The sequence below is a fragment of the Stigmatopora argus genome, chromosome 4, assembly GCF_051989625.1.
Source record: "Stigmatopora argus isolate UIUO_Sarg chromosome 4, RoL_Sarg_1.0, whole genome shotgun sequence".
Taxonomy (NCBI): Eukaryota; Metazoa; Chordata; class Actinopteri; order Syngnathiformes; family Syngnathidae; genus Stigmatopora; species Stigmatopora argus.
The window spans coordinates 20,960,063-20,984,880 of NC_135390.1; the positions used below are offsets into that span (position 1 = coordinate 20,960,063).

The 24,818-nt window shown below is 39.7% G+C and overlaps 1 protein-coding gene across 2 annotated transcripts in view; it reads right to left on the reverse strand.

Annotated features, from left to right (window-relative positions):
* Positions 1 to 24,818, reverse strand: part of eva1ba (eva-1 homolog Ba (C. elegans)) — a 28,393-nt gene that overhangs the window by 1,554 nt on the left and 2,021 nt on the right. The window contains exons 2-4 of one of the 2 annotated variants that reach the window (XM_077598460.1): positions 19,578 to 19,671; positions 2,455 to 2,617; positions 1,019 to 1,101 (exon numbers count right to left, since the gene is read on the reverse strand). In XM_077598460.1, coding sequence (XP_077454586.1) covers positions 1,019 to 1,085 — 67 coding nt within the window. In that variant the 5' untranslated portion in view covers positions 1,086 to 1,101; positions 2,455 to 2,617; positions 19,578 to 19,671. Of the gene's footprint in view, positions 1 to 1,018; positions 1,102 to 2,454; positions 2,618 to 10,279; positions 10,543 to 19,577; positions 19,672 to 24,818 lie in introns of those variants that run through there. The other variant, XM_077598459.1, reaches the window with a different exon arrangement.

The following is a 24,818-nucleotide window of genomic DNA, read 5'->3' on the forward strand; positions in this document are numbered from 1 at the left end:
TTATGGTAAATACAGGCAGTTGTGGTATCAGAATTTTATCGTAAATGTCACAATTGTACAACATTGTAGTGTCAAAAAAAAAAGGTACAGTTCAAGAAATTCATTTTCTTGGACCGCTTTATCCTCGCAGGAGTCAAGGGGGTGCTGGAGCGGTACTCGGACGTTTGGTCGCCCGGACGTTTGGTCGCCCAGACGTTTGGTCGCCCGACATTTGTTCGTCGGACGTTTGACAACATGACAGAGAGTTTACTGTTGAAACTAGCTCTCAAAATTATATTCACCCGGGCGACCAAACGTCCGGGCGACCAAACGTCCGGGCGACCAAACGTCCGGCGACCAAACGTCCGGGCGACCAAACGTCCAGTCACGGCTGGAGCCTATCCCAGCTGACTTCCGGGTACGAGACGGGGGAAACCCTGAATCAGGGGGCCAGCCAATCACAGGGCACAAGGAGACAAACAACCATTCACGTTAACATAATTTAGACTGTTAGCCGGCTAGCCTAGCATGCATGTTTTGGGAATGTGGGAGGAAAGCGGAGTACCCAGAAAAAAACCCACACAGGCCCGGGGAGAACATGCAAAATCCACACAGGTGGACCAACCTGGATTTGAACCCAGGACCCCAGAAGGCCGAAGCGCTAAGCGCTAACCACTCATCCATCGGCTCAAAGAATAAGATTTTTTTTTTTTTTTTTAAATGAGTACATTTTAACTGTCTAATTGGAAACCTGTTTGAGTGTGCTGACCGCCGTCTAGTTTTCAGCAATTAAGACTGTTTTAACCATGAACAGCCCTTCCAAATAGCATCTTTAAGTAGCTCAGCGGTCAGCACGCTTGATTGTTCGAAACCTCTAGTTTCATCTCCATCATGTCTGGTTATAAATGATTTCAATCCACAAAAATAATGTACAACTTATGATCATCTTCAGCGCCACATTTTTTAGGGATTTGCCATTTTTCTTTTTACATCCTAGAAAATGAACGACTAATTTAATTCTTCTACAAATTGGACTTACCCTTAATGTGTGCGTAAGCAGCTATGCTGTTGCTCAGAAGATCCATTTCCTTCTTTTTCACATCCATACTGACTTCTTCAAAGCTAGAACACAGAAATCACATGGAGTGACTTAACGGCCCGAAGGAAACGGCAAGCCATGCGAAAGATTCCGCGTCAAACCCACAAAACCCGAGCGCGTTTCGAACGCCGGCGGGTGGGCAGCGTGACGCGACGCCTGCGAGGGTCAAACAAAAGCCCTTCTGTGCGCTCTTTTTGGCTGGCGCTAACGCATCTGGCACATGGCCTCACCTCCTCGACTCGTGGGCTGCCGTTAGCGACGCTAGCGCTACATAAAAGCGCTTGTGATTTTCTCACCCAATCGATTTCCACGCCATTGGCTTGATGACATCACCATGGAAGTCAGATAAAACTATGAAACTATTGTCAATAATACTTTAATTCTCCCAAATGGTGAAACAAAACCAAATAATGACACATGGTGTCCCACTCTAACCTTTTTAAGTAAAACCACATGTCGGTGGGTTTTACATAGGTAACATGGGGGAAGGGCGGGGGGTTTAAAATTGCACGAAACCTCGTGTTTATGTCTGCCGTTAACTCCATATTTCACCTACTCGTGACCTTAGTGATGGTTTGCTACATTTATGGGTTATTCCAGAATTGGTGGCCATTTTAGCTTTGAAAGATTTGAAAAATAAGCCTCAACTTTTCTGATTTTCTGGTTAATATGAATTAATAAATAAGAAAAGGCTTGATTAGCCAATGTCACAGATCAATGGTACATTTATTTATGCATATAGTTCCAAATTTATACTATTTTTCGTTTTTTTCCTCAGGATTTGAGTGTAACTCGAAAAAATTGTCAATATGTATTCTAAACATAAATAACAAAACTAAGTAATTTATTAGAAAAATTGAAGAAAGGACAGTAAATTTGCTCTAACAATTGTTTTGAAAAAGAGATGTTGTTAAATCTAGCTTCAGTGATTCACTGATTTCTTTGCAAATGACACATTTGTGAAGATTTGTAGCTAAGCTAGCGCTTTAGCTAGCTAGCTCTTACTCTAACCAAGTAGCGTGCATGTTGTGGGACATATATTCCAAGAATAATTATTATTTTCCTTTTCTTTTTAAATATTGTTTATTAAAATGAAATGAAATAATTCCCAAACAAGAAACAAATTTACATTAAAAATTATTTTTACCTTCAATTAGGTCATTCAGGTGTGCTCCAGACTAAAAAAAAATGATTATTTTCATCTAGAGGAGAGGGGAGGGGCTTCTGCTTGCGAGTTCCAGCGTGGACTTTCACATTTTTAAGAACTTACAAAAAAATGTTATAACAAAAAAAATCCCCAGAAAAAAATCCAATGTAGTGAAGCCACGCTATTCGAGGGATTACCGTAAAGAGAACACAGATAAAGTCGTACTTACCATTAACCCCAACAACAAAGTCTTCAGTCTCGGCGCATGGTCGTCAGGAGACCACTCGGTCGATCGGGGATGGGAAAACAATCTCGGCTACTTCTTTTGTGCTTTACCGCTGGAGCCAGCTTGTGATCTTTGCTCCTCAGGCTAAACAGTTCATTTGGCCACCCTGAAACAAGCGCAAACACACACAGACGTCAAGTTGCATTACATCCAAAATCACCCATGCGTGTTGGGCGCAAACAACGGGAGGCGGGTTGCGATGTCCACCGACCGAAAAATGGTTTCAAAGTGGTTCTACTGCCAGAAATTTGTTTGTTTGCATTGTGCTCTCAAAGTTGTGATAGCTAAATCTCTGCTCGCTAGCCTGGCGAAGGTTTTTTTTTCCCAATCAAAAGAAATGGATTTGGGGGTTAAAGGTCAACGACCGCAGTCTGACCTCCAAAGAAAAAGGTCACCAAGCGTGAAATGCGAAGGGTGCTCGGTTTGGCGGTTTGTTGCTTTTTGGCTAGCGGTCTCGGGCATGACGATAAAAGCGTTAAATAAGCCGGCAGGTGTCGGAAAGATTGAAACGGGGCGTAAGGGAATTGATTTTTGGAGTGAAAAGTGAACCCCGCGTCAGAAAAATTGGCGTTAAGAGCAGCTGATGGGTTTCTTAAAGGTAATTGCGCCTGAATTGTGTAGCAGTTAGTTCGTAAAGAAATGTTTTTTCCTCAAATTTAAGACGCGATGGAGATCCACGAGAAACTCTTTCTCAACAGTTAAGAAAGTTGACTTTGATTCGCCGCCAGTAGAATTTAACAGGCTGTCACGTTTGGCCCAAAGGAACTCCTAATACACCAATGACAGGCGGTTAAAGTTGGCAAGAGTCGAAACCCTAAAACTGCAAAACCAATGACTTTGTTAACGAGCAAAAGGAGCTTAACAGCGAGGACGGAATACCTAGGGAGAAATTTTGCGCCGTTGGTCGTAACGTAACGGGCGGCCTGTTAAAAATGCTGAATTGTGAACTTTTACAAGTAGAGATTGGATGATTTGAGACATTTATTCGCTGACTAAGAGCAGACTTCGCCACCTAAACGGAGAAGTATCCTACAAAGGTTGTCACAGTTATCACCCACTTTCCACCTTGTTCAATTCAGTTTACGTTCTGAAATGTCTTCAGTAAAAACTAGCTTTTACTAGGCTAGTAGAGATTGGTTGATTTTAAGAACATTTACCAACTACTGACTAACAGCGGATTTTTCAAACAAAAACAAAAGACTGACCTACAAAGTACATCAGTTATCACCTACTGTCCACCTTGTAAAATTCAGTTTGCGTTCTGAAATGTTAATAGTAACAACTACGTACTACTAGTCTAGTTGAGATTGGTTGATTTTCAGAACATTTACTAACTACTGACAAACAAAAACAAAAGACTGACCTACAAAGGTCGTCAGTTATCCCTTACTTTCCACCTTGCTAAGTTCAGTTTGTGTTCCGAAGTATGTCTTTAGCAAAAACTGGCTTTGAAGAGATGAGATTAGTTGATTTTTTAGAACATTTACCTGCTAAAACTGGATTTTCCCAAACAAAAACAGAAGACTGAGCAAACAGATTGTCACAGTTATCCTTTACTTTGCATCTTGCTAAGTTCAGTTTGTGTTCCGAAGCATGTCTTTAGCAAACACTAGCTTTGACGAGATGAGATTGGTTGATTTTTAGAACATTTACCTGCTAAAACTGGATTTTTCCAAACAAAAACCGAAGACTGACCGACGACAAAGGTTGTCACAGCGATGACCTCGTTTCCACCTTGCTAAATTTGCGTTCCGAAATATGTCTTTAGCAAAAACTAGCCGCTAATAGATAAAATTGGTTGATTTTTCCACCTTGCTAAGTTCAGTTTGTGTTCCGAAATATGTCTTTAGCAAAAACTAGCCGCTAAGAGATAAAATTGGTCGATTTTTAGAACATTTGCCTGCTAAACCTGCATTTTCCCAAACAAAAACAGAAGACTGACCAACAAAAGTCATCACGGCAATAACCTACGATTCACTTTGCGTTCCGAAATAGCTTTCGTAAAAACTAGCTTGATACGGTTTATCGATCTGAACAACATCGTGACCACGTTTGAACTCTTTCCTTCCCTCAAAGAAGCAAAACAAACTTCAGTTGGTTGCAATTCTCCAACGACCCTTTCGAGCTTCCCTACTGGCTTTTCAATTCCAGCTACGACACCGCTAGCCCCCTACGTCGCTAACGGCTTGGCTACTAATCCAACTTTCCCAGATAACGAAGGCTCACTTCCAATGACATCATTGCTTTTGTTCCAAAACTAATCACGTCAATGACGTCAGCACCCTTCACGGCCAAGGCTAACGGTTGCGCGCCTTAGCCGGAATGCCGGCAAATGGAGCTTGGCGAGGCCGCTAAAATCCACGGGGGATCCGTTGGAAGCCCTTCTCGTCGCTAATTACGCCGCGGTGTTGTTTTTTTGTGTTTTGCTTTTTACTGCTAGGTAAATTGTGAACAGGCTGGATCTGTTCTAATCGGTAGTTTCGTGCCAAGTTAGCTTTTCTATCAGAAATGCTGGCGGTTGGACAACAATGTTGTGAGAAGAGCAGTAAAGCCGCCATTGTTGCGAACTGCTGACAGCGGCAGAACTGCGGAGACAAAACACAAAACAGACGCCAATACTTTTTGGGGGGTTGTTGTTGTTGTTTTTGGTTGAAACAAACTAGCGTCAGCCTTTTCCGCAAATTAAAATGTAACGTCAGTGATGTTTTCCTTCAATATTCTGGTATTAAAATCCAAATCCAAGTCTGGAAAATGAAAATACAAATTGCCAGATTGACTAAACGGAAGCAGATTCAGGTTTTGAGGTTCCGGATTGAAATTCTGTACAGAGTTTGAATGCGTATTGGCTACTAAAGTAACAAAAAATACAATGTTTGTTGTCGTAAGATCAACTTGTGGTTGGACAAATATTTTATCCTTCCGAAATATTAGTTATGGTTGTAGTATTAAAAGATAAAAGATGTGTTTTCGGCTATAACATTTTTTTTAAAAGTTATTTTCAGTACAATTGGACGGTCGACTTAACAGATACAAGTTACTTGTTCTACAACTATAGGATATATATACACATACATATACACATAAAATACATAAATATAGATATAAATATATTAAAAAATATATAAAAATATGTATAAATATATTTATAAAATATATATAAATATATAATAAAAAAACATACATATATTAAAAAATATGTATAAATATATAATAAAAAATATATAAATATATAAAATATATATATATATATTAAAAAATATAGATAAATATAAATGTATTATATATATATGTATTATATATATACATATATATATATATATATATATTGCAATTACAAGGTTATTTTTCCCCAAATTACCAATTATTCTCGTAAAACTAGACAATTTGTCCAGGTAAAAGTTAGTTATTACAACTAAAACTTTGATTGTTCTTAAAGTTACAATACAGTTATGTTCCAGCAACAGGTTAAAATTTAACACAACACTTTGACGAACAATACTGGAATCCGGGTGCTAAAAAAATGTCGGCTAATAGGACAAAATATGAACAGCAAAACTGGCCCATTCACAAGTATTTAAAAAAAAAAACATTCCTGCATTGATAGCAGTGTTTCACAGACATTTTACTGTTTTCATTTGTAGACCGAAACGGAGGATATGAGACAGTTATAATGAGATTTTCCAATTATACTTGTGTTTTTTTTTCTGGGCTTCTCATTTTGGGTCCCTGCCGGCTTATCATTTTGTCTTTCCGGGTTTTCTAACCTGAATTAAAACAGTCCCGAACACTTTCCTGTTCTTACTGATGTCAATGGCCTGAATAAAAACCATTAATTTGACATTTTGTCTGAACACAATTGACAAAAAAGATGCCACTTGACTCCAGGAATAAATAGGAAACGCCATTTTTGCCCGGCCATTGTTTGTCATGAAGGATCGGTAGGATAACCTTTACATTTTTTGTTTTTTTAAATCTTAAAATCAACAATAGCGGGATCTTCCTGGACTCGGACCGTCATCTTCGTCAAATGAATTTGACTTATGAGCAAATAATGACATGGAAGTCCGTGTTATTTCTTCGCTGGAACGCCGCAAGACGGAATAAATGTTTTTAGCACCTGGAATTTGCCACAGTGCTTTTCCGTGGTTGGCCGGCACCGCCCACCCCGGGTTAAAAATAGACATTAATTAGTCAAAAATGACAAGTCGGGTGGTGGAAGCTGCCATTAGAATTTACAACATCCTGTGTTTTGGCCCTTGTTCATTAAAAAGTTCCTGCTTTGGTTCTGTTGGGGACACTGAGGAATATTCGGGAAGCACAACAGTCATTTAACTGCAATTTATCCTCATTTTTATTCAATGTCTTTTTTCAGGGCTGTTTTTAGTTGCATTCTTGGTCTTACAAACAAAAAGAAGTTTTCGTCTTAATGTGCCAAGTGTGTTAGCCCAGTTTTTTTTTTTTTTTTTTTAAACATTTTTTTTTAATTCGAATTTTTTAAAGATATATATTTTTGGGAATTAGAATTTTTTAAAGATATATAATATATATATATATTTAATTAGAATTTTTTAAAGATATATATTTTCTAAATTCGATTTTTTTAAATATACAAATATAAACAAATATACATACAGACATACATATACCTATACATATATATATACATATATATGTATATATATGTATGTATATATGTATATATATATATGTGTATATATACACATATATATATGTATACATGTATATATATATACATATATATGTATATATATATATGTCTATATATACGTATATATATAGATATAGATATATATATATATGTATATATATACATACATATATACATATATGTGTATATATATACACATACACATATATATATATATATATATATATATATGTATATATACATACATATATACATATATATATATGTGTGTATATATATATGTGTGCATATATGTGTGTATATATATATACACATACATATATATATATACACAAATATATATATATATACACACATAGATACACATATATACACACAAATATACACATATATATGTATATTTGCATACAAACAAATACAAACATACATATATAGATATACAAACATATATACACACATTTAAACACCCCAAAAATAATTTTCATTTTTTAAACATTTTTTTGTACATTTTTTTTCCCCAAATGATAAAAAAAAAAATTTGGGTTTGGTTGCGATAAATTCCTGATGAACGTTACCACCCCGGAGACTAGAAGATGAAACCATGACCTCACACGTGACGTGGATCTTGAACATGATGCAGCCAGGCTACACGCTGTATCAATTACACAGCCGCCACCGCCCATTAGCCCGTGACACGCAACACGTGTTTGCCTTTTTTCGCCATCGGGTCCCCCATGGGCGTCTCATCAAAGATGGCGTTTTGTACAAAAAGCCTGCCTTAAAGTACTTTCTTTTCTAGCGCTGAAACAAAAGAAAGTCCTGCCGATTGTTGACAAATTTGCTGACTTGAAGGCGGAACGATGGTGTCTTTGATGAGTGAAAAGTGAAAGGGAATGATTGGGTCGTAAATCACATTTGGATGAACAATGCGGGTACATTTGGGAGTTGACTTTGACATGAAGCGAAATTGGCATTCAAGTGTGTTTTTTTTTTCTTGAACTTTCCCAAAGAAAAGTCAGGGAAGGGAAGGGAGCTCCAGCAGGGACACATTAAGACGCTTGGCAAATCAGCAATCAAGAATGTGTGTGTGTATGTGTGTGTGTGTGTGTGTGTGTTGGTGGGGGGTGACATTTGATCCAGGGAAACGCCAAGGGCACAGAAGGATTTGGCGAATGAAAACTATGAATGAGATGCAAGACATAAACAAAAGTAGCCACTATTACCGGCTTTTAGACTGAAAAGGAATTAGAAATGCTGCACAACCATGGAAAATGATTTTATTATACTAGATTAGATTATTTTACGATTGATTTTCATTTAAAAAAATGGTGTCTTCATTTAAAAAAAATGTTCTTGTTTTATTAAATTCCCATTTTACATCTTAAAAAGGGGTGGGGCTTGAATTTTCTCTTAAAATCAGGAAAACTGATTTGTTTTCGCAGCCCCCCCCAAAAAGTGGGGGACTTGAGTTTGACACCTGCCATTTAAGCAAAGCTTTATACATTCATTCATCCTCAAAAGGGTCGCGGAGGGTGCTGGAGCCTCACCCAGCTAACTACACCCTGAATTGGGAGCCAGCCAATTGCAGGGCACAAGGAGACACAGGACAACCAATCATAGCTAGGGGCAATTTAGAGTGTTCAACCAGCTAGCTTAGCATGTTTTTCTGGATGTGGGAGGACACCAGAGTACCCAGAGAAAACCCACACAGAACAGGCAAACACCTGGGATTTGAACCCATGGCCCCAGAACTGTGAGGCCGACGCGCTAACCACTCGTCCGCCGCATTTCAGTGTTTATACTTTCTAAGTTTAACTTGACGGACAATGTGGGAGTAAAAATAGAACACGATCCTAGGGTTACAAAAAGAAAAAAAGCAGTTTAGTAAACATTCTCAGGACAGATAAAGGCAGGACGGACCAACGGGTCATTGGGGAGGGAAGCCAGACTTCATCACTCATGGGGTCGCGCAGGAGTCAACTGTGGCACAGTGGCCTTGGGGTCGGGCGGGCGGGCGGTCAGGCGGGGAGGACACCAAAACACACGGAGAAAATCACCCTACTTTATCAGTCTTATCCAGGGGTGTCAGACTCGGGTTGGTTCGCGGGCCACTTTAACGTCAACTTGATTTCACGTGGGCCGGACCATTTTAGATAGAATATTTAGATTGTTTTTCTATAAATGGATTAAAAGCCCTGAATATTCCATTTTTGATAGATCTAAAACAATGTTTATTTGAGCTTTTCTTATATATTTTTAGATTTTACAAAATGATTTTTGAACTAAAAACAGAAAAAAAATGGATTAAAAAAATGACAATTATTGATTTAAAAGGGGGAAAATCTGGAAATTTAATTTACATCTATACTCTTCATTTTAATTTGATCCTAAAACAGAAAGTCGGCACTCATCATTTACTTTCCCGGGCCACATAAAATGATGCGGTGGGCCAGATTTGGCCCCCGGGCCGCCACTTTGACACGTGGTCTTATCTGATTAAATAGACCAGTTTAAAAAAAAAAATCTCATTATACTTGTATAATGACAATAAAAGCATTCAATTCAACTCAAAGCTTCCAATAATGAACTGACACAAAGGGGCAAAAAAACCATATTAGTAGTATAATCACACCTTTTTTTTCTCCATAGTTTGGCTGGTCCTGCGACTTATACTTAAGTACTTTTCACCATGTCCGCCAACAGTTTTACAGCCTATAGTTATCCCAAAAACTATTACTATGTGACATGAACAGGTGCCTATTTTCACTCTTATTCCCCTATTTTCCTATTACTTTAACACACACTATTGTACAACTTCTATATTTTGTTTCCCATTCATTGTGCATTCTTTTTCCTAGGCTAGTGCGCCTTATAGTCCGAAAATCCGCCACTTCACATGGGGTATCGGACTCTGAGCCTTCCGCTTGACAAACCATCGCTCGCATGTGGTGAAATTCCTCCGCTGACACGCAACCGGTGCTCCAAACTAACATCAGCTCCACTGAGCACGCTCACAACACCAAAAAAACAGAAGTGCAAGCTAAAAACCCAAATCCAATCATCCCAAATTCCATTTTGAAGAAATCTAAAAGTACTCACCATCAAGTCCTGAATCCCAAACCCTCCAGAGACCAAAGACTGCTGCGCAAACACTTCATTCTCTCTCAAAACTTGGGTGAAAACATGACAAAAACGAGCCGCCGTTAACGTTTCCCGCCGCGTTTTGTCCTCAAATGTGTGTGTTTGTGTGTGTGGGGAGTCTTGGAAGAGGTGGTAACTTCCTCTCCAAAGTTGGAGGCTGACTAACAACAGTTCTCTCTCGGAGAAGGAAAAGCTGTCATCCAATCCCCCCTTACACACACACACAAACCCACCCACACACCAGCACACCCACCCACACACACACACTACTCAGAAAGGGGGGAAAAAAGAGGAACAGCCTAAAATGGTCAAGCAAGTTGCAGTCAGGGAGGCTATGAATGCACATTATCAACTACACGGTATTTAGTATGTTTCCGCGACAAAGAAGCTCAATTTGACGGACCAATCGGTGTTGCTGCCACGTTTATGAATGGGTGATGGACTAACGAGTGAAAAGATGGACATCGGGTGTTACGGTTAGGGTGTTTGGTAAACTGAAGGAGAAATGCAAAACGCAGGGAAATGCTAAAATGCATGGCGATTGATGAAAATTAAGGCTAAATCATGAAGTGAAGCTATCGCGGGTTTTTCCACATGAATTAGATCAGGGGTGTCAGACTCGGGTTGGTTCGCGGGCCGCTTTAACGTCAACTCGATTTCACGTGGGCCGGACCATTTTAGATATAATATTTAGATTTTTTTTCATAAATGGATTAAAAGAACTGGATTCAAAGCCATGAATATTCAGTTTTTTATAGATCTAAAACAATGTTTATTTTAGCTTTTTTTATATATATTTTTAGATTTTACAAAATTATTTTTGAACTAAAAACACAGAAAAAAAGGATTAAAAATGACAATTATTGATTTAAAAGGGGTAAAAATCAGGAAATTTAATATACATCTATACTCTTCATTTTAATTTGATCCTAAAACAGAAAGTCGACACTCATGATTTACTTTCCCGGGCCACACAAAATGATGCGGTGGGCCAGATTTGGCCCCCGGGCCGCCACTTTGACACATGTGAATTAGATGATAGGATCTTATCAAAGCACTTTCAAAATTGAATAATTAGGATGCACAAAGATGTGGGAAGAGTGAAATGGAGTAATGAAATTTTTGGGGGGGTTTGCCTCTGCATAGTAGAAACTTTTTGTTACATGGGAGAGAAGCGTTTTTTTCTGAATACTTTTGTCAGTTGTTGACTAACGCGCGAAGCGATTGGTCTTTTCAACGGGAATTTCAAACAACGAACAGGGATAATTAGCAAGAACTCTGCCGCTAAGTGGAAAGCAGGCGGCTGCAATAACTCACCCGCACAGCTTCCGCACAATCATTTGACGGTTTCAATTCAGCGGACCTCGTTAGTTGTTGGCTACGACGTGATTTGCAGGAATACGGCTGACTTCTACACGCTTTCAAATGAAGACTGGCGCCAGGACAAATGGTTGACAAGCAAGTGGGATGTGTTCCATTTGGTGCCATCTCAGTTGTAAAGCTGACAAACTGCGATGGAATCCAGATGCTTGCAGATGAGAACAAAAAAGGGGCGTCGACTATCAAATAGGACAAGATATAATAGAAAACAGTGCATTCTGGAGTAACACGCAAGCATCACCAAAAAAACATAAGTTTATCTGGCATATCTGCAAATATCTCATCTCAATGTTGCAGGATTTTCGGATTGGCCCGAATATAAGACGACCCCCCCTTTTTTTTCAAGACTCAAGTTTGTAAAGACTTTTTGAAAATCAAATTCAATTTTTTAGACTGAAAATAATGACGGTATATCGGAAACAAAGGATTCTAATAATATATTGGAGAGAAAAAGCATGTTATTTGCAACAATTGTCTATGACAGGGTTGGCGAACAAGTTAGACAAAGATTCAAACCAAGTCCAGGAGCATCAAAATCAGCATAAAAAAAATTCATACTGCCGAATTATGGTTAAAATAGAATTTAATATGAGTTTTTATCGAATTTGTGTGTGTTTTACGAAAGAATAAAATTAGACAAATATGAAATGAGGCAAAGAGCCACAGTATATACAAAATATGATAAGCCAAGAGCCACATGCGGCTCGTGAGCCACATGTCCGCCACCCTTTCTCTATCACATTGGACTATGTGAACATTTAATCTGTAAAAAAATGGCTTCTCCTTTAAAAAAATAAATGAACCAATCTACTATAATAAAAGAACAAAATTGCAACAACTACATTAACCATCAAAATGTTCACCATTGGCTTAAAAATATCTGGCGCCCTCTAGCGCCGTGAATCGGTACAACTTCTACAATGAGTATAAGACGACTGACATTTTTTCAGTCTTATTTCAATGCAAAAAAACACTGTCTTATATTTGGGCCAACATGCTATCTATGATAGCCCTACCAGATTTATGCTAATGCTGACCCTTTAGCGTAAAATATTAAAAGTATACGATCACAATCCCCATCAGGTTAATTGAACGAGGGTGGGCGGAGATAAAAGAGAAGAAAGGAAGTTCCCGCGACCAGGATTTGGAGAGAACGAGTCTTTACAAGCGAGGACGAGAGTGCTCTAATTACAGGGCACCCCCACCTAATGATTCCTCCTGGATAATTCCAGACAAAAGAGAAGCGGCTACCTCTTAGCGTAAACACTCTCACGCCACGCCGATAAGCCAGCCAGCGGCGCCGACAATGGCGGAGGCTTCGTTCCGCGCGAGGTGGGAGATTTGCACGAGATACCGGCCACACGGGAACAAAAGACGTGTTGAGTTTGAAACCGCGATAATACCCAAAGCGGGCGGTAATCTGCACCCTGACGAAAGGCGAACAAAAAAGACGAAGCGTCGTGACGGGAAGAGGAAATTAAAAGCGTGGGTGAGGGTTGGAAAAAAAATAAATGCATATAAAAATCCCATCCCGTGCGTGACAGAGCCGTTCGGTTTTTAATGAAAAACATGCTTCAAATATGTGTTGCTAGCAGACGCGCTGATACCCAAAAGATGGCCGAATGGGGCGAGAAATGATAAAATGCTGGGATGGAAGCATCGGAGGAGAAATTTGATGGTCGCGGTGGGATGGCGACGACAATTAAAAAACAAAAACTGGATCGTGAAGAAATGCTTCAAGAGACAATGGTTGCTTGGATAACCAAGGGAAGAAAAAACGGAAACTGAGATGACCAATTAAAAAGGGTTTGACATCTGATTTGAAGACTTTAGAAGCAGGGGTGTCAAAGACAGTTTGGCTCGCGAGCCACATTCATGCTCACTAGAGCTCAGTTTATTTTTGGCCCAAAAACTTCACTTGCCAATAGTGCAATCTATGTATATATGTATATTTATATATTTTATGTATATTTGATTGGATATATATATTTCAGCAGCACACTTATTTATTCATATATACATTTACTTATTTATTACCTATTTATTTATGTCTAAAATGTCTTTTTCTGTGTCTGTATTCTCACCCTCTTGCTACTGTGACAATGAAATTTCCCGAATACAGGATGAAAAGTAATCTAATCTAATCTAATGTCACAACCAACCTAAATAAAAAGAATCCAGTCTTTTTTCTTCTTCTTTTTTTTTAAAGTGTCTGAAAATATACCTCATGACAGTGTAAAAACTTTTTGACCAGTCAGTTTTGCAACTTTACTAGAAAACATCACATTCTCGAGTACTCAGCATCATTCACCTAAAAACAACCTTTTCAGCCATGTCTAAAAATATAGAGATTCTGGGTCACGTCTCATTAAGATGAGATTGCAGTATCTTTATACAACGTTGCAATATTTTGATATCAGAAAACAACAGTATGGTATTGGCCTGAATATAAGACGACCCCCTCTTTTTCAAGAACAAAAGACTTTTTGAACACCAAGTTCAATTTTTAGACAGAAAATAATGAAAAGCAACCTCAATAAAAACAAACTAAATGATCTCTGCCCCTTCTAAGACACAATTTAAATTTAAACGTTAAGCCCAAGACCCTCCCTCGCTAAATTCAACACATCTTCCCTCAAAACTGAATCCCGAAATATACTTCTGCTTGAACCTATAGGATCGCATACCCACTCCAAACCACGCCTCTTTTCCTATAATCACACATAATAACCAGTGCAAAAATAAATTCCAACACACAAAAATGCAGGAGCAACTCATTTCTATTTCAGAACCAGTGCATAAGAAAAAATAACTTGGCGGTCTTTAAAGAAAACGACAATTTGGGCTAAAACCAAATACATCAAACCCCATTAAGCATTCAGAGGGTGCTTTTGTTCGTTTATTTTCCCAACCCCAACGTTTCAAATGACCCGTAAAGAGCTTTAAGTGGTCGTGTTGGCCGGGTGTGAAATGAAAGTTAGCGCTAGCATCCCTAGCATGGAAAATCACAGGGCCCGCTAACACTTACACGGTGTCAAATTGGAAGCAAGAGCCAGGTTAGCAATTATAGCTGCCAGAAAGCGGCTAGAGCCCGCCACTTTTTCTTGACGACAAAGACACTGAAGAGTGCAGGAGGCGGAGCAACTGTCCAGAGACGGCGTTTCGCTGTACTCGGACTAATCCGCGAGCTTTTTGTTTGGTGTTTAGCGTGCCCACGTCAAACCGGCTAATGGAAAACACAAACATGTTAATTTGTCAAGTGAATTGAAATTTATAGATGGATTTAGTGAGGATTTCAAGGGGGCACGGATGAGATCCTTGTGGTACACCACGTGACTTTTGACTCATTGTCGGTGATGACTAATGTCTACTCCATTGAACTGGGACGATTGGCAGAGACCCAATATATGGTTCGATTTCATAAATCATGATACTACAATAAATGTTACATGACTGACATGCCTGGTAATGTCAGTAAGGACGTAATATATTAAGATAACTCTAGCATAAAGAACATGCTAAGTTCACCAAACTATCACTTTCACTCCAAATCACTAAAACCAATGAAATCTTCATCCTCGGTGTCACTTTTAAACAACTCCCCCAACTCGAGAGGTAGACGCAATTATCTTTTATTGTTTTCTTCATTTCAGTAAGAGTAACCTCCATTTTTCGGTCAAATGATGAACTGCGACTTAGAATCCGAAAAATACGGTAATAAGGGGAATTACAACAGTGGCGGTCCGTGCATTTTCTCATAGCGCCTTCAACGAATCAATCCAACCCTCAAAAACTATTTTATGGCTATAAAACCTCGCGTGTGCGGTCGATTGTTCGCCGGTCTTTTCAATCAACACTACAATATATTTGCTTGTGCAGCCCGCTCCAAATACAGTTTGATAGCTCTGGCTAATGACTAGCCTCATAGTTGGTGAAAGCGATGACGTATCCCTCCGCCTGCACCAAGGCAATGTGGTGTTGCCAACTCGAAATCTGATTGGTTAAAGCAACAGTCTTATCGACGCTTGTTTAAAGCAGCAGAGCCCGCAGAACTGATTGTGAAGGCTTTGAGGCAGATTTCTGACCCTAGCAACAAATAATGGCTGAAATGTGATTGGTTAAATGCTTCAATATGAAAACACACATCTGTAGGCAGTGCAACCATGAAAGGAAGCTAACAGACAATTTGGAATTATGTAACAAGTATTGATGGACAAAATATAATATATGATTCAGATATTTCTTAGGCCAGCAGAGAAGGCCTTGAAGGCCCTGACGGCCCGCCACTGAATTGCAATAATTAATAAGGGGAGCAATTGGCCGAGGTTGACAGGTCCACATTTTGGATGTGAGGTCTATGGTTCTAACCCAGAGAATGCTAACGTACAGCCTGGAATCTTTTGACGTTCCCGAGCGCCTGCAATCAGCATAAACGCATCCAGACGCTCCCACGCACTTGCGCTAAAATTACACGCTGCTATTTACGAGCGCCAAGATGGGCTAATTGTAGTGATCTGCATCCTTGGCTTAATGACACAGAGACGCCATCGCCGCTAAGGTTTCCCCGGTCGCCGACCGGGCGAGAGTCGGAGTGCGTTTTTTTTTTTTTACCTGACGGCGCATTCTCCAGAGGCCAGGAACCGACAAGCTGGCGGGAGATAGGGAGGACCAGATGTGAGGTTCAGGCATTTAAAGTGCAATGTTTAGCGGGGAAAAAAAGAAAAGTGAGACCTTGGCTGTCAAAACCGATGAAGTCTCGGTTGTTAAAACAAAAAAGGCCACTTGGCGGCGTTTGCCAGGTCTGGGAAAATTTTGCTGTCAGATATAAGGAAGCGCCAAAGTCAACCATGAAGCCAAGTTCGCAGTGTAAACATTTTGACGGGTGAACATCTGCAAAGTGGAGGCAATCTTTTTGAAATATTCCTGTTCTGACCTCATTGTGAAAAAATGAGGGTCAAAAAAAAAAATGGTTCAAGGTATTCAAATGAGTTCTGTAGTGATCAAAACCTGGACCGAATTAAAACTTAGTTAAAACCAAGATTCACTGAGAACAATTCAAGGTCAAGACTTATTGAAGTTGAGACCCAGACCCGGACCCAGACCCAACCAAGACTTACGCAAAACAAAATATCACCGAGACCTGCTCAAGACCGAGACTGATTTCAGAACTGGTTTGGACCAGGGTGCAGTCACTGTCTCATACATAACGAAGCACACTACAGTTTTTCTCAGAAGTGAACCGAGACCACCTCTGTTTTGAGGCCTCGGGTGGGCTGTTCAGTCCGTGCCAGATTTAAAAAAGCCTGGGACCCAAAAATCACTAAGATAAAGTCAAGATCAAGACTTCTGGAAATTAGAACCAACCCCTAACCAAGACTTGCTCTAAACCAACGACCCAGATGAAACCGAGTCCTATGGGAGTCTGGTCGGACCCTCAAATAATCGTGACCGGACGTTTCGTCGACGGACACTTCATCACCGGACAGTTCGTCGACAGACAATTCGTAAGGTTAGTGGTTAGAATTAGGGTTAGGGGATAGTAGTTAAGGTTAGGTAGTGTAAGAGAAGGATGTTCAAAGAACATTCAGATGCACGGGCGACAAGTCATCTGGTTCCCTTTAATATTTCTATTTCATTTTGTTTTTTTCTTTAGAAAAGATTGGTTTGTTTTCATGGTAATTTACCTTATTTGGGAATCTAATTCTTCAGGGGTAAATGCCCGATATATCAGTTTTTTTTTTGATGGGGGGTTTTGGTTAGGGTTGGGTCTCGGGTTAGAGGTGGGGGTGGGGGGTGGGGGGGTAGGGGTGTATTTAACCTCAACCTCACGAACGATTGTTTTGTTGCATAAATAATTATTATCAACCAGGTAATCTCTCTCTCTCAAAATTATAATCATGAGAGAGAGAGAGTTTTTACTTCAGATTTTTTAAAGGAACTTTGACATTAAAATAAAAGGCAATAAATAAAACGAAAATTGTCCGTCGACGAAATGTCCGGCGACGAAGCGTCCGTTCGACCAACCATCCGGGGACGAAATGTCCGGGTACCCAAATAATCCAGTTTCATCAATCAAGAAATGAACTAGTGGTACTCAAAATGTACCTATTGACGCATGTACTTATGTTTGTAGTACTTTTGCAACATCCCCAAAGTATGGTGTAAAACCCAGAAAAAAAACAAAAGCGGCCAAGTGTATGTTGACCTGACTTGGTCCAGGGAATGAGGCAGGCATCTGCTTCCTGCCCCCCCCCCCTGAAGCTTAAGCCCCACGTAATGGTTGAACACTCGCAAACTTCCTGTCGCCACCCCGCCTACTTCCTGTCGCCACCCCGCCTACCCATTCCGCCTTCCCCTCCCGCCGCACGGGAACTGTTGACTCACGGTCGAGCCAAACAACACTTTAGGACCGACCGGGGCGTCTATCTGCAAGTCTGACAACAATATTGAAGTTTTTAAAAAACGTATTAAAGAAAATCAATTGCAAAAGCAACGTAATGAACTTTTTGGGGGGCAGATTTTGGGCTATAATTCCTGAATCCAAAAAGCTCATCTTGTATTCAGTTGTACTCGGTCTTCGCGGCATTGGATGACCTTGCAAGATTTCCGATCCCATTTTTGTGCCTGTTCAATTAGCCGTTAGCTTAGCTGAGGTCACATCATTAGTTACTACATCCCGTCACATGCAAAAAAAACAACACGACTGGCATGCAGCCTCCTTGTAAACACCCTGACACGGCAATCGGAGATAACAAGCGAGGCGGATCGCGAGGGAGGCATGCGTTGGCCTCTGACCCGGCGTCACAGGAGGCCTGACTAATGTTAAAAAAAAACGTTGTTTGTACTCCTACTGCAAAAAGTGTGTTTTATACATCGCTGAGCTTGGGGTTGGAACTGCGACTATTACTCCCCGCTCCACTGGTGTCCATAAATCATCTCCCTCGCCAAAATCTGTCTTGTAAAAATGAACCAAACAGAATTCTTCATTTCATTTCATCGCAACTTACTTGTCTGGAAGAGCAAACTGAGAGAACTCTGAGACTTGCCATTTTATGTTTGAATAAGAGACTCATTTGGTAGGTCAGCTCCACTTTTACGTTTTTCCCGTATTTTATACGTTTTTTGATAATTTCAAAGAGGACGTCATGTAACATCTTTTGTAGGGGATTTTTTAAGTAAGTTTTTTTGTAAAACCGATCTCGTTTTAGCCATTTTGGCTCTAATCCAGATCATCTCGGTCACTGTTAGCAGACAAAAACGTCATCGTCGATTGATAATGTTGTCATGTTTTAAGCATAATATTTGAAACCACTGTGGCTTATTTAAGGATTTCTACAGGCTAATGAATTTGCTATCTTTTGGTGTAAATATCCCATAATACAAAAAAAAATACATGCCGCATATGCTATGAACGAAATACCGATTTCTTGGAAATTTGGCTCGTTTGCCTTTTAATGAGCTACGATTTATAGTCCAAAAATGACACCAAAATTTGACATTTCTACAGGCTAAGGCATGTCTTTTAGTGTAAATATCCCATAATACAAAAAAATACATATGCAGTGCGCCGTATCTAAAAAAAAAAAAATGCAGATTTCTTGGAAATTTGGCTTGTTTGCCTTTTAGTGAGGTGCGATTTATATTCCAAAAATGACGCTAAAATAAGACATTTCTACAGGCTAAAGAATGTATTTTACTATAAATATCCCAAATTCATTGCTCCTCATCTATGAACAAATACCCATCTCTTGCAAATTTGGCTAGTTTGGCTTTGAGTGAGGTGCGACTTATATTCCAACAACGTCAGTAAAATAAGACATTTCATTTAAAGCTGCATGACATGGAATCCACACAACGAAATGTATCTGAGACTCACCTCTGAGAGATTGACATTCCATCTTCGCAGCTGCGGCGTTCGGGTTGCTTCCACGCCAAGGCGACTGGTTTCTCACACTCCTGAACCCCGAGGCCTGAAACATGAGGCTGAACATTAGAAATCGAATGCAACAATTGGAAAACGCACGATCTGTTCCAAGTTTGGGCAAGCCGGAGATCGAATGGCGGCCTGTCTTCAAAAATTGCTAAATTCTCTTTGTGTTCTACATTTTTACGTCGGAATGAATCAGAGAAATCCACTTTGTTCCCGTTGACGAGTTCACGGCAGGACGGCGTCGCCGAGAAGAAAACAAACGCGCGACTTAAAAAGACGACATGTGCAAGTGCGCGTGGGGAACAATAAACAGGACTCCAGCGAGCTGCAAGTCAGGGGTAAACTAAACACGCTAGACACTCTGTATTCAGCTGCGTAAACATTTCCAGGAGAAACATTCTACTGGTTGCGTGCGCGCCCATTTTGAATCCCATTTTTAGTCGTAGAAAAGACGACCGAAGTCCAGCAAAAGACGGCCGACTTTAAATCACACATGGCGGCTTCCAACTCTTCAACTTACAGGACCATAACAGCCAAGACAAACCAACTCAAGGACAGTTTCTTCCCAAGAGCTGCATACAGCATAGTCAACTACTTATTGAGGTGACCACTTATTTATTCTATGCTGACGTTATCTGAGATACGTTAGGCTTCACTGCCATGGGCATTTTGAGAGTGGGTTGGTCATAGCTGAGAATCAAACCGCTGAGCCTTCCGATCTAGGACCACTAGAGAGGAATTTAGAGTAGATTACTTGATTTATCCCGTATTCGGGAAATTTCACTGTCACAGTAACAAGAGGGTGAGAATACAGACACAGGAAAAGACATTTTAGATATAAATATATAGGTAATAAGAAAGTTACATACATACATATACATATAAATACATACATACACACATATATACAGACATACACACATACATACAGACGTATACAGACGTATACAGATGTACACAGACGTACACATACATACATACATACACATACATACATACACATACATACATATACATACACATACATACACACATATATACAGACATACAGACGTATACAGACGTATACAGATGTACACAGACGTACACATACATACATATATATATACACATACATACACACATATATATATACATATATATATATATATATACATATATATATATATATATATCTATATATATATATATATATATATATATATATATATATATCTATATATATATATCTATATATATATCTATATATATATATCTATATCTATATATATCTATATATATCTATATATATATATATATATATATATATATATATATATCTATATCTATATCTATATCTATATCTATATATATATATATATATATATATATATATATATATATATATATACATACATACATATACATGTATAGATACGGTTGGTCTTAAAATTCCGCTATTCTTTTGTTAAAGAGCCTGACATCTGATGACCCTCTCTCAACAATTCCTTGCCTATCAAAACAGTTTCTAATCGATTAGCCACTGGTCATAGCTCCAAACGTGTCAGATGTCCATTCCATTTCAATTGCAACGGCAGCACAGCACGACAGTCTTACAAAATATTTGAAACCAGAACATAATCTCTCCCGACAACAGACATCCGGTATGCTTTTCTGGTCCTGGCCCCCCACACAAACACAAATTTGAAGCTGCGAACCAAAGCAAAAACCCAAATGGGACGTGGCCCAAGCCCCAGGAATCTGCATAAAATCAGCAGTTTGGTCCAGACGTGTATTTGCTTGGCACCGCTGGGGGACTTCTGGTGGATTTTACGAACAGAAGTGGCACCCCACCCAATGCCAGGCCACAAGAATGACATCCTACGTGGGGCATTTGTCGCCCTGGCGCGTACCAGCCTTCTCCTGGCCGGACCGCCGCCGCCATGCGTGCGAGTGGCCAGTCACGAATGATTCGGGCAAGCCTTTAACGACCACGTCTCAAAAGCGCATCCTGGCCACGAGAAACGCCAAAATAGACATTTCCGTCCGGATGGCAGGTCGGCATTCGCGTGATAGTCGTCATTGTCGTTTAACACGGAGCGTAAACAGTTCGAATAACAGTTGTCAGTTTTGGAGCGGCGTGCCAGTCTTTCCCAGACTTGGCAAGTCGCCAAGGGGTGGGGATAGGCTTTTAAGCACCCCCAAATTGCAGGAGGCGGTCCGTGATTAGACGGATTTGATTAGAGAACGTATTTACGAGCGGCAGACCAAAGACAAGCTAATGTTTAATAGCCTTTGGCGTGTTTGTTTTTGCCGACTGATTTACCGCATTGGACAGCACGATGAACGCCAAGACTAATTAGCCGATTTGTCAATTGACCGTCACAAAACTCAAAGCTTTTGTTCCTCATTACCGTATTTTCACGACTATACGGCGCATCACATTTAAAGGCGCAGTGTCAGTAACGGGTGCTATTTCTGTATTTTACACACACAGGACGCACCGTTTTTATAGACGCAGCCAGGCATGGCAAAACATACACCAGCTTAAACATACACGCTACACCCACACGCTAAAAACACGTTTTTAAAAAGGCAACAGAAGCAACACTGAGTTCGGTTGTACTTGATTTAGCCATTTTACAATGTACTCACGTCATCATCACCCACAAATCCATCAAAGTCCTCATTTTCTGTGTCCGAATTGAACAATTGTCCAAATGAGTCATTGAAAACGCTGAGTTTTATACGTTCGTCCAGGCGGCCACAATCCATTCGCAAATGGTAGCTAGCGTAACTATTCCGGCGCTGCCTTCTATGCTTCGTAAAGCGGTGTTGATGTCGATGTCCAGGCCACAATCCATTGGGTGGATTGACAAAAGAACTATATATCCCAGCAGTCACTGCGCAGTACTTTTTCTACGGGTAAAATACTAGAGTCGGGGGGTGCTTGCCGTAGTTGTGAGAGATGTAGAGGATGGTGTACCCTATTGACTGATTTTTTTATTTTTTATCGTGATAACAATTTTAGTATTGGTCCATATATAAACCGCACTGGATTATAAAGCGCCCTGTCTATTTTGGAGAAAATTTAAGACTTTTATGTGTGCCTTATAGTCGTGAAAATACGGTAATCATGATACACCCCCCAAAAAATCATTTCAAAGTTATACTTGAATGAGTTTAAGACTCTGATTTCCAACTTTCATCTCCGCTTTGAACAAAGTCAAAACACCAATCCTCAACATTCTTGTCAGCGAGCTTCAAAGTCAACATTAATTATAACTAACCACTTGTATTTAAACTGTCGGCAGGCTACCTACCCCCAACGAGGGCCTTTTTTTCATTTCTGGGATTTCCCTGATCGTTTAGTGATAAACGCAGGGTTTTTCCCACATCACAGACTGACAATGGTTTTATCATTTATAGGACAAACCAAATCCGGAATGTGCCTTCTTTCAGAAAGATAAAAACCTCTGTAGATCAAGGCCGTCAACTGAGGTCTTGCAGTTTGGTATCTGGGTAAAAGTTCCTCTAAAAATGGAGCCCACATTTTTTTTAAAGATTTGATGGACAGGTACTGGACTCAAGTCAGAAGAACTGTTGCTTGAGTCCCGTTTTCTTTCAATATTCCGTCATCTCTTGATCTTAACCCGATGGACGGTCCCCACCCCCTACACAGTCTGGTTTCTTCCTTAGAGGGAGTTTTTCTTGGACCGTCTGGTTCAGTTGGTTTTATGACTTTTGCTGCAAGTGCCCCTGGAGATAACTTCTGTTGTGAATCAGGGCTTTATGCATAAAAATAACTGGACTCGGTTGTGCTGAGTGGGTACTATCGGGTTATTACAAGCAACAACGACAGCATTTTCCCCCCCATTTTGAGGCTCCGTCTACCCACAGTGGGTAAAGAGAATGTGCAGTATTTCATTCGTTTAGGTTTTGCTGCAAGAAGGGCCCTTCGAGTTGGGCCATACTTTAAAAACAAATTCAGAAATGGCTTGAGTGGTGCTAAAAAGCAGACTTTTGAGTCAATTAAAATGAAAATCAATAAAAACAACTTCCTAAGAACTGCATTCTGGGACTGAAGAATTCAGCTAGACAGCAATACCAGCCTGAGCCAACAGACTTTAGGACCGTTTCTTCCCAAGACGTGGTCCTCAACCTGATCTAGACCCAATTAAGTACGGTCACTGTAAAATTCCATATCACAGCCAGATGCACAACCATAAAGGAATGTTCCTTAGACTTTTCTTTCAGTTTCAGTCTTAGCTGTGTAATTTTTTTCATCTTGCACTATTTTTTTTATCCAGCACCATCCTAAACCTGATCTAGACCCAATTAAGTACGGTCACTGTAAAATTCCATGCCACTGCCAGATGCAAAACCATAAAGCAAGGGTGTCCGACTTGGGTTGGTTCGCGGGCCGCTTTAACGTCAACAGGATTTCATGTGGGCCGGACCATTTTAGATATAATATTTAGATTTTTTTAAATAAATGGATTAAAAGAACTGGATTAAAATCCCTGAATATTCAGTTTTTTTTTTATAAATCTAAAACAATGTTTATTTTAGCTTTTTATATATTTTTAGATTTTACAAAATGATTTTCGAACTAAAAACAGAAAAAATTGATTTAAAAAATGACAATTATTGATTTAAAAGGGGGAAAATCAGGAAATGTAATATACATCTCTACTCTTCATTTTAATTTCATCCTAAAACAGAAAGTCAGCACTCGTGATTTGTGTTGTTGATAATGACGACAGGGCCTATGTCCGATTATTATTATTATTATGATTTACTTTCCCGATGATGATGCGGCGGGCCAGATTTGGCCCCCGGGCCACAACTTTGACACATGTACCATAAAGGAATGTTCCTCAAACTTCTTTCAATTTCAGTCTTAGCATTGCAATTTTTTTTTAATCCAGCACCATCCTCAACCTGATCTAAACCCAATTAAGTACAGTCACTGTAAAATGCCATATCACTACCAGATACACAACCATAAAGGAATGTTTCTTAGACTTCGCATTGCATTTTTTTTAAATCTAGCACTAAAACACCATAGCTACCTCAAACACAAACATTGCTAACCACTTTAGTCACTTTAAACTTCCACTCTATTTTTATTGTATATAAATCTTATTTTACGGCCACTTGTGTGCACTTTATGGTGAACCTTTGAATCTCATTGTACTTGTTTAA